Below are 10,484 nucleotides of genomic sequence, written 5' to 3'. Positions count from 1 at the left end.
AAATTTTATTTATATATATATATAAAGCAAAGTTTTGAAGCTCTCATTTTCAGAGACCCTATAAAAGAATAAAATCTTTATCTTTAGTGAATAAGTCAGAACAACTTCATTTCATCCAGAATTTGATTTTAGAATTTCACACACGGATTTCAGCTTCGTTCAGTTCTGATAGTAGTAGCCAAAGCTGATCTTCCTATGACATCATTTATTGTCGGTAAATCAGGGTCATGAACTGAAATAAAGAGCGTGCGATAGCCAGAGCCTCGGGTATGGTGTAACCGTGTGACCTTTGAAAGTTCCTTGACCTCTCTGTGCTTACTCAGCTTTACAGTACAACCTACTGGCAGTGTGCTTGTGGGAGTGACTATTAGCTGGTTTTTACAAAATACCAGATAAATAGTCATTCACATTTATCAATATTTTTATTTTAGTGACATTTTTAACCTAAATTTTTTAAAAAAGTATTGTACTTGACAGTGCACTATAGTTTAAGTGCATTCCATTTTTTATAAATGTCTGTACATGGAAAGTTAAAGACTCACCTAAAGGTGAGCTTCGCTGAACATTTGTAAAATGTTTCCTAAATGCCAGGCAGGGTTGCAGGTGCTGGAAGTACAGGGTGAAATACGTGACCCTCCCCCCCACCCCCAAAATTAAAGGACTCACTGTCTCATTGGAGAGGTTGGTCAGTCAGGTAAGCTGACACTCAGGATGAGTGCTGGGGTTAAAGAACTGAAGCCGGGTGTGGTGGGGATCAGAGAACACATCCCTGAGGAGGGAAACTTGAACTGAATCTTGAAGCAGGAGTTGAGTGCATGGAGCCCCATAAAATTGCTAGGGACCAGCAGTTAGTGTAATGACTATGTCGCTGGACTCCCATGTAGTCGACCGCGGTTTGAGTCCTGGACCCGGTGGCTTAAACTCACACCGGGTGTGTGTGCGTGTGTGCCCAAGATCCCGAGAGGAGAATGGAGGAGAAGGGATTGCGGCATGACCCCTGGGGGGTGATTTCTTGCTTCCTATATCTCTGTCTCTCTGTCTTTCTGGCGAGCGCATGTGTTCTATAGCAAAAACCTCTCAAAAAAAAAAAAAACCAAAAACTATGGATTTTCATTTTTTTGCACCAATCTAGACTAGTATTTTAAAAAAATAATTATTTTTTATTTAACTTTATTTATTTATTCATTTATTTATTTTAATTTGACCAAAGAGGGACAGAGTGTGAGAGAAAGAGAGAGGAAGTGAGAAAGCAAGCCACCAGGTCTGAGACTCGAACTGTGGATGGTCAGCCATGTGGGAGTCCAGAGCCCTTAATCACCATACTACCTGCTGGCCCCAAGACTAGCATTTTTTTTTTAAGAGGTTTGGCACAATTGCCAAAGGGATTTTGTCTGGAGACAGAACAAGTCCCCAGATCATGAAAGGCTTGTGTGTGATGCTAGAATGTTCAGATCTTATTTTGATGTTATTTTGGGGAGGCATTTGAAAGATGTTGAGCCAGCAAGTGACATAATCAAACTGTGTGGCTTCAAAAATGTACTAAGCCATTTTTCTCTGTTTTATTGCAATCTGCTTCTTTCTAGTCACCCATTGAAAACTTCCATCTGAGAGAACAATTATTTAACCCCAGACTGTCGTCACATTGATGTTAGGCACTTGTACATGTCTAATCTTCGTTGAAAGCTATCGACGTTGCCGCCCGGATCTTTACATTTTAGTAGCTCACAGCAGTGAGATACAAAGTTCATCACATCTGACAGTCTCGTTTCTTTACCTGTTATAGCAGGAGGCCAGGAAGGGAAATTTCGCTTTTGGGCACTGATCAACACCCTAAGCCTTTAGCGCACTTGGCACGGGGATGCCACAGACGTCTGTTCTAACGTGCAGTTCCCACATGGTAATGATCCTTCATCAGGAGTAGATTGTGCTTGACAGTGAGCAGGAGGAGCCCGCCGGGTGATGTGTTTTACATTGCACATTACACACTGCCCCGTTGCCTGCTGCCGCCTGATTTATGGACACCGAGCACGCGCTACGTATAACCTTTTGGGGGCCTCCTGATCCTGAGAACCTCACCCCTTGATTCAGACAGATAGCAGTTGTCAACACTCGCTGTCGGCTCTCCCAGCCTGGTTTTGGACCATACGCAGGACACATGGCAGGAATCCCTGCCTCTGAGAAGGAAGGAACTTCTTACCAGCGGTTTTCGTTCCTGTGCCCTGGGCGTTTTCCAGCCTGCCTTTGCTTCCCCTCATGCCATGGGCAGTGCGCGTTTTATCCTGTGTGAGCCAGATTGCCCTTGGCCACAGAGGATATGTTGCCCTTGTCCTTGATGGTCTTTTTTTTTTTTTTTTTTGAGACTTTTTTTTTATAGCGCGGGTGCTCGCCAGACAGAGACATAGAGACAGAAAGCGAAAAATCACCCCCTAGTGGGGATGGTCACGCCGCAATCCCCTCTCCTCTGTTCTCCTCTCAGGACCTTGGGCATGCACGCACACGTGCCCGGCGTGAGTTTCAAGCCACCGCGTCCGGGACGTGAACCGCAGTCGACTACATAGGAGTCCAGCGACATAGCCATTACGCTAACTGCTGGTTCCCCTTGATGGTCTTCAAAGCCCTTCAGACTGCTTAAGCCCCAAACATAAATCCATTAATACAACACCCCCTTTTCCCCCAAACCTTTTTTTTTTTTTCTTTTTTTTTTTTTTTTTTTGAGAGATTTTTGTTATATGGCGCGTGTGCTCGCCAGACAGAGACATAGAGACAGAAAGCGAAAAATCACCCCCTAGTGGGGATGGTCACGCCGCAATCCCCTCTCCTCTGTTCTCCTCTCAGGACCTTGGGCATGCACGCACACGTGCCCGGCGTGAGTTTCAAGCCACCGCGTCCGGGACGTGAACCGCAGTCGACTACATAGGAGTCCAGCGACATAGCCATTACGCTAACTGCTGGTTCCCCTTGATGGTCTTCAAAGCCCTTCAGACTGCTTAAGCCCCAAACATAAATCCATTAATACAACAGAAAAATGTAACCTAACAATGTTAGAACAAATCTACTTCTATCTATTCTAGAACAAACCAAATGATATATAATATTATATAATATGGTAAAAAATGTGTGATTTGGAGTCAGGCAGCTGCCGTTCATGAAATCCAATCTTCTGGATGTCCTAGTCACCATACTGGGTACCAGAGCCCTATCAGAGGATTCCATATAGGAAGCAGGCCTTTGAGGCCTTTACACATACACCCCAAACACCCAGCTGTTCCGGGGGCTTCTGGAATGGAACTCCAGATGTATCTTCTGTCTGCTGCTTGTTCCACCATAAGATACCATTTGTCAACGATGACCATCCAGATGAAGTGAATGATGTGTTAATAATGCATTACGCTGGTATAGTGCTTCAAGGTTTTCATAAAGTGCTTTCACTAATATCTCATTTGATTTACAGAATATCTCTGTGAGGTAAGTGTAATTATCCCTGTTTTACAAGAGAGAAAGCTAAGGCTTGGTAAGCTCGACTCTCACATGAGATAACTTATAAATGGCACAGTGTTCACTGACTTAAAAATAAAGCCATTCATGTATATATATAAAATCAAGAACCCCTTATGTGGGGCACACCTGTGTTCTGCATCCTATGCAGGGTAGGCACTGTTTGTTGCTGTGGCCGGTATTTGTTGAGAGCACCAACTATCCCCAAATGGAAAATATACATGACATTTTTTTTTAATTGCCAGAGGATGCCTCCATTTACCAGAGAGAACTCCCCCCACCCCCCATGGAGTGTGTCACGCTGCAATCCTTCCTCCTCCCTCCTATCAGGACATGGGCACACATGCACACAGGTGCTTTTCCAGCCACGAAGGGCTGAGATCGGAACTGCAGTCGGCCACTGGGGATCCAGGCTTCTACGCACAGCATTTAACCGCTGTCCCGAGCACCCGTACCCCCTTTCTCATGTCCCCTTCCACGCCGCACCGCGTCAGCTGTGGTGGACAGGGCTTCCTAATGTGATGTTTGTGTTTCTGCCTGATGACATAGAGGACGTTCCACATCCTTGCGTATCGAAGTATAAATCCTATATCTGCTCACAAGATGGTTTCACATTAGGCAATGAATAAAAGCCCTCCCTTCATAGGTGCTGTTTCCACGTGGTGATTATTCTTTGCCCCACTCTTCAAGACCTTAAAGCTCACATGACTGTGGTAACCAATATACTGATACGTTTGCTCTCAAGTATCTTCTCCCATCCCATGGGGAGCAGCGTGTGCATTTTATGACTTGAATTTTTATTTATAGCTCCTTTTATTTTTTTCCTTCAGGTTTTGTGATGAAGGAACTTGTGCAGATAAAGCCAATATTCTGTATGCCTGGGCAAGAAATGCTCCCCCTACCCGGCTCCCCAAAGGTAACGTCAGCGATCTCTCATGTCGTCTGATGTTACGTGTTTAATTTCTGTTTCCAAAGTCTTTTTTCTGATAGTCCTTTCTAGCAGTCATTGACAGTATTCTCTGCTGCAGCTTCACATAAGTAAGTATTGAAAAGGTTCCATCGAGGTGGTTAGTTCCTCGTTCTCTGCCTCTCTTAGCTAGGTAGGCAATCTGCCCGCCCAGCAGGTCGATAGAATTAGAAAACAAGTGTCCCTCAAGCCACCTTTGGCCTAAGGCACACTCCTTCTTAACAGCAGGAGCATTTCATGAGGCAAGAAAGCTAGGAATGAAATAAATTGCTGTCTCAGCAGAGATTTTTTTCTTTTGTTTTTAATAGTTCTGAAACCTAAGTATTTAATGTGATGCCAAACCTCAGCTGGCTTTTCTGACTTCACCTCTAAACTGCTCATAGCTTTCAATGTGTGACTGAATTGCCAAACTCTCTTTTATCACCTGGGTGTTTCTGCTATTAAAGGAGTGTGCAGTTGTTATAGAATGGGTCAGCCATGATTCGAGGTGTTCTTGGGGTGCACAGACCCTTTCTCGCCTGCCTAACTCATGCCACATCACTGATTGCAACCTGTTTGCCTCACTGTAACGAGCCTCAGAATTTTCTCTATAGCTTACTAGGCAGCTGTTGCAAACAAGCTTGAAAACTGTTGGGTTGTGAGGAAAGTCATGATGCATTTTTTGCATAGAAAACCAGAAAAATATATCATGCCTTTCCCACTTGCCTGACAACCTAATAAAGGGAGATCTGTTACAAATTTGTTGACATTTTTAAGAACCATTAGTGGAGCATGTAAGAAAAAAATTATTTTCTGCCTGGAGACACTTTTTGTAGATTTTTTTTTTTTAGCTTACTAGAAAACTGTGAACAGTAAGACTATTAGGATGATTCAGGTTTCCTAAAATTCGCCGTAATCTAATTGGCAATTGGTTACCTCTATGACCTTTACTTAGATACCTGTTTTCACAAGGGAAAAAATTCCCCTGAGATGCTCCTAAGAAATCTATTTCCTATATTCAATCAGAAAAGAAAAAAATGACCATGAATATGTACAAAGCAAAATGAGAGAATGGATTTATGTATGTCTGTTAAGTAATCAGGAACAGAATTTTGTGTTCTTCTGTTTCTTCCAAAATGAATGACTCCTTCCTAAAGGGTGAGGGATCACTCTGGGTCTGCAGTGGGGCCTGTCTGAATTCCATCTGAGCTCTGAGAAAGAATGAGAAACTACACTGGAAATTTTTGGTCAATGCCTGGTTGATTTCAGCTTTCACGTAACAGAATTTCATACGTTATATGCTATTCTATGTCTCTGTCTCATAGATCAGCCATTTGAGATTAGCTCTGTGTTAGCCTTCCATTTATAAAATACTCATTTATCTTCTTTCGTGAATGTGTAGGTGTGGGATTCCGAGTTGGAGGAGAGACTGGGAGTAAGTACTTCGTTCTGCAGGTGCACTATGGCGACATCAGCGCTTTCAGAGGTAGGTTTGGAATGTTGGAACTGAGCACAGCTTCCACTGCTGCCTTGTTTCAGTTGGTCCACGCGACGAAGTGATGAATCTGCCACCCCCGCTGTCCACGACAGCACACCCAACTTTGGCTCCTCTAAGTTGGAACCCAGAGGAATGATGTTTATCTTAAAGCTATTTCTCTTAGGTGCATACGCACCTCACTGTGTTCCTCGTATGGTAATTTTATAGCGTTCTTTTGCTTTCCAGCTCCTTGTCTCACACATTAGCAGTGCCGTCTATTCGAACCGTACTATCAGAAAGTGTGGGAAGGGGCTGTCAGTGAGCAACCCACTGGGAGAGTCTGCAGGTTGGCAACACACCTGAGAAGCTCCCAAACGCTCAGGCTCAAGCCGTTGCTTTACCTGCAGTCCACACCTGCTTTGCATGGACTCTCAATTATCCACTGCCCTACTGCACAGACCCTGCCCACCCCTTCGACACTGAATTACTCCCATGGGCACCTGTTGCTCTCCCCCTCATTATTACGCACTTCATATAATGCCCTTCTCTTATCATGGAATCATTAACATGAGAAAGTGGCACTGTTCCCAAGGCAACCAAGACCTGCGCTTAGTATTCCTTCTGCTGCATTTAGTCCAGCTCCAGCTGCATGCTGGGCTCACACGCTCGTGTTCACAGGAGTGAACTAAGCGTTCACTCACAGGAGTGAACTATCACAGGAGTGATACTAAGCGATTCTCCTTGGCTTGTCAGCTTTTCTCCCATGCCCTGCCGACTTGCACGTATTTTCCTGAATTGTCTATTAAACGTATTTCCGCTAGCTAACCTGGTACATTTTCCTCTCCGAACACATTAGATTTCTACCCAGCTCCTAAGCCTAGAGGCAGATGTTTGTCTCTGCCCGTGAAACACCCTCTGGGGCTTTTGCCGTGAGAGCCACGTGTGCGGAAAGGTCCGTGGATCCCAGCATTTAGAACTGGAGCAGTAAACACAGCCTCCCTCTGTTGAAAGCATCATTTTATGTAACTGAGCAATCATAATAAGTACAGTAGTCATATATTTTATCAATTCAGCAAGACCTGTGGGCAGCCTCTACACCTAACTTCCAAATAAAACTTGTTTTTATATTCAAAATATACTTCGAGTTATACACAAATAACTTTCCGTTTTTGGAACAGAATCTAATGTCAAGTTGTTAACTGTTTAGTCCTGAAACAAGGTTGTGTTGAAAACGAAGGAAAAAATAACGTTCATTTTTGAGGAATAAAGGCAGAAGTTATTTGCTCTAGACACTGACCAGGTTGGTGTCAGTGGAACACGCAGAATCTATACTGCTGACTTCCAAAGCATTGCCAAGACCACAGTTTTCTCAAAATGGCAAGAAAGCTTTCTGTGACCACCAGAACTGAAGTACTTATCCTACCCTGCATACTGTCCCCAACCCTGACCTCGTCCTTTTTGAAGCCCTGAGCTCCACTCTTCATGCTGGCTCCTCTTAGCTTTGAAGTATTTGTCACAGATGGATGATGTATACTAGTTTATAAAATGTATTACTACAATAATTTAATTTCTTATTGATGAGGCACTAATTTGGTCTTACAATTTCTGTTTAACCCAGGGGTAATAAGGAGAGTCTTGGTGTTCTGATGTTTTAATATATGAACACACACACACATTTTTCTTTCATGAATATATTTTATTTTATTTATGATGATGATTTTAATTTGCTGTAGGGCACATGTGCTCACCAGAGCGAGACAGGAGAGGGAGAGGGAACGTGAGAGAGCAAGCCGGAGGGTCTAGGACTGTCGACCATGTGGGAGTCCAGTGCCTTAACCGCCATGCCACCTGCTGGCCCACACATAGACATATTTTATGTTTCTTTCATGAGAGAAAGAGAAAGGGACTCCTGACAGATTCTCAGCACATCGCAGTTCACTTTTCCCCAGCCTTCCACCTCGCGACGGGCCAGGGTGGTCAAATGTGGGACCCAGCCCAGGGCCCTCCCCTGTGCCGCCGGCACCGTGCCCCCTACCCCCAGCAGCACCACAGGGGTGCAGTTACAGTATTTGTATAACAGGCAGAGGACACACTTTGTTTAGTAAGTCATTCTTTCTTGAAGTTTTTCTAAAAGAAGCGGGGCCTTCAAAAAGTTCATAGAAAACGCATACTAAAGCAATGAGACAATTGTTTTAGATATTTATCAAATCGAGGATGAGTGGCTGAATTATTAGACCCGGGGTTGCCAAGATTTGGGTAAGTCTGTACAGCATCGAAGGCTTTACAAATTAATACAGTGTTCTTGGAAAGTAATTTTACCATTTCATATATGTTTGATATATACTATTAAAGTCCTGTCTGTCCCAGGCTTTTTCTTTTTTCCAAAGATATTTTTTTCTAAAAATATGCTACTTCCCCAGAGTTATTTATTTATTTATCCACTGTCATTACAAACAAAACTGGCTAACAGATATCAGGGACTGGTAAAGGGCATAACACAAATAGCAATTAATAACATTTCATTCAGACTATGTAAGAACTTATGTTTGCAGGACCAGCAGTTAGTGTAATGGCTATGTCGCTGGACTCCCATGTAGTCGGCCATGGTTCAAGTCCTGGACCCGGTGGCTTAAACTCACGCCGGGCGCCCGTGCGTGCGAGCCCAAGATCCCGAGAGGAGAATGGAGGAGAAGGGATTGCAGCGTGGCCATTCCCCCTGGGGGGTGATTTCTCACTTTCTGTCTCTCTGTCTCTCTCTGTCTGTCTGGCGAGTGCAGGCGCCCTATAGCAAAAACCTCTCCAAAAAAAAAACTTATGTTCGCTTATATGTTTACGAACCAAGTCAGGGAAAGAAGGACACACTTGATAAGTAAGACAGGATCATGCAACTTTGTTTTTCCTTTAAAATGTTATCACATTGTAATTACACTGCTTATTTATTTATATATTTTTAGGAGATTTTTGCTATAGGGTGTGCGTGCTTATCAGAGACACAGAGAGACAGAGAGAGAGAAAGTGAGTAATCGCCCCCTTGGGGGATGGCCACACCGCATTTCTCCATTCTCCTTGGGATCTTGGGCATGCACACACATGCACCCAGCCTGTTTCAAGTTGCTGGGTCCGGGACTCAAACCACAGTTGACCATGTAGGAGTCCAGCACCATAACCACTGTGCCAGCTGCTGGACTCTGTAATTACACTTTTTAATCCCACAAGTAGCAGCACCATGATAATGCCTTCAGTCCCTGGGAGCTTTAACGTTACACTGTGCTCCCACGCTTACCCTCCTGACAAAGAGAGTTAATGTGAATCTCCATGCCTGATTTACTAATATAAGAGAAACTAAAGCAGGCTTTATGCTGTGATCTCATACACATTTCCAGACGACCGCAAAGCCGACAATTATATCACGTTTTCTTTTCATTCACAAAGGGTATCAAGTGTGTGTATCATGGACTCACATCTACACAAAGACATATGGGCGCCAGTCATGTCACTGCTTTTGGTACCAGTGTCTGTACATTGGAACATCATGATTTTAAAACTACTGATGAGGGGGCCGGCAGGTGGCATGGTGGTTGAGGGTGCTAGACGACCACGGTTCAAGTCCCAGACCTGGTGGCTTGATTTCTTACTTTTCTTCTCTCTTTTTCTCTGTCTCTCTCTGACCAAACTAAAAAATAATAATAGTAAATTAAAGTTAAATAAGATAATTCTTTAAAAATCTTAAAAAAAACTACTGATGATATTTTTAAACATATAAATTATGAATCAGAAGCTGGGTGACACTGTAGGAAATTACTGTATTTTACCAAATAGTGGGGAAATATTTGGCCTAACGGTGTGAGCACTTTTGCACACAGAGGAGGTCTTATAGAATTGAGTAGCCTAGGGACCAGCAGTTGGCATAATGGCTATGTCGCTGGACTCCCATGTATTCAACCGCAGTTCGAGTCCCAGACCCGGTGGCTTAAACTCACGCTGGGAACGTGTGCGTGCGTGCCCAGGATCCCAAGAGGAGAATGGAGGAGAAGGGATTGTGGCGTGGCCATCCCCACTGGGGGGTGATTTCTCACTTTCTGTCTCTCTGTCTCTGTCTTTCTGGCAAACACACATGCCCTATAGCAAAAACCTCTAAAAAAAGAAAAGGAGTGAGAGAATTGAGTAGCCTAGGGATTTTCTGTAATAAAACACCAACAGTGAAGGCAAAGTGTCTTCTAAACTAGTGTAAATTTGAAAAAGTGGTGGAGAGAGCATAACGTGAAGCCAGCTGGGTGTGTTCTCCTGTGGCCGTTAGTAGGAAAATATCGGCTGTGGTTTTAGGAATTACATGGAATGTCTGGGCTGCGTTTGGTTTTGGTTTGTTCGTTTTGGAAACTGCACAGAATGTGAAGCTGTAAAAGCATTGTGTAGAGTTCCCTTTATTAAATGCCATGTCAGGGCCGGGCCGGTGCTAGTGGGGGGGAAACGACCTGCAGGAGTCGAGTGTATTGTAGGAGGAGAGACAGAGCAGTAGCGTGTCTTAGGTAATAGGAGGGACGCACCCGTGACCTGAGGACTTCGGGG

At 44.0% G+C, this 10,484-nt stretch overlaps 1 protein-coding gene across 7 annotated transcripts in view; it reads left to right on the top strand.

The window, feature by feature from the left end:
* PAM (peptidylglycine alpha-amidating monooxygenase) overlaps positions 1–10,484 on the top strand; it is a gene marked incomplete at its 5' end in the record, with an annotated part of 212,106 nt that overhangs the window by 78,611 nt on the left and 123,011 nt on the right. For all 7 annotated transcript variants that reach the window (XM_014589171.1, XM_027772271.1, XM_027772253.1 and 4 more), the window contains 2 exon segments: positions 4,326–4,411; positions 5,844–5,927. In XM_014589171.1, the coding sequence (XP_014444657.1) occupies positions 4,326–4,411; positions 5,844–5,927 (170 nt within the window).

The sequence above is a fragment of the Tupaia chinensis genome, unplaced genomic scaffold, assembly GCF_000334495.1.
Source record: "Tupaia chinensis unplaced genomic scaffold, TupChi_1.0 Scaffold000002_1, whole genome shotgun sequence".
NCBI classification, from domain to species: domain Eukaryota; kingdom Metazoa; phylum Chordata; class Mammalia; order Scandentia; family Tupaiidae; genus Tupaia; species Tupaia belangeri.
Note: the sequence above shows the minus strand (reverse complement) of the source record. Positions and strands in the feature narration are given on the sequence as shown.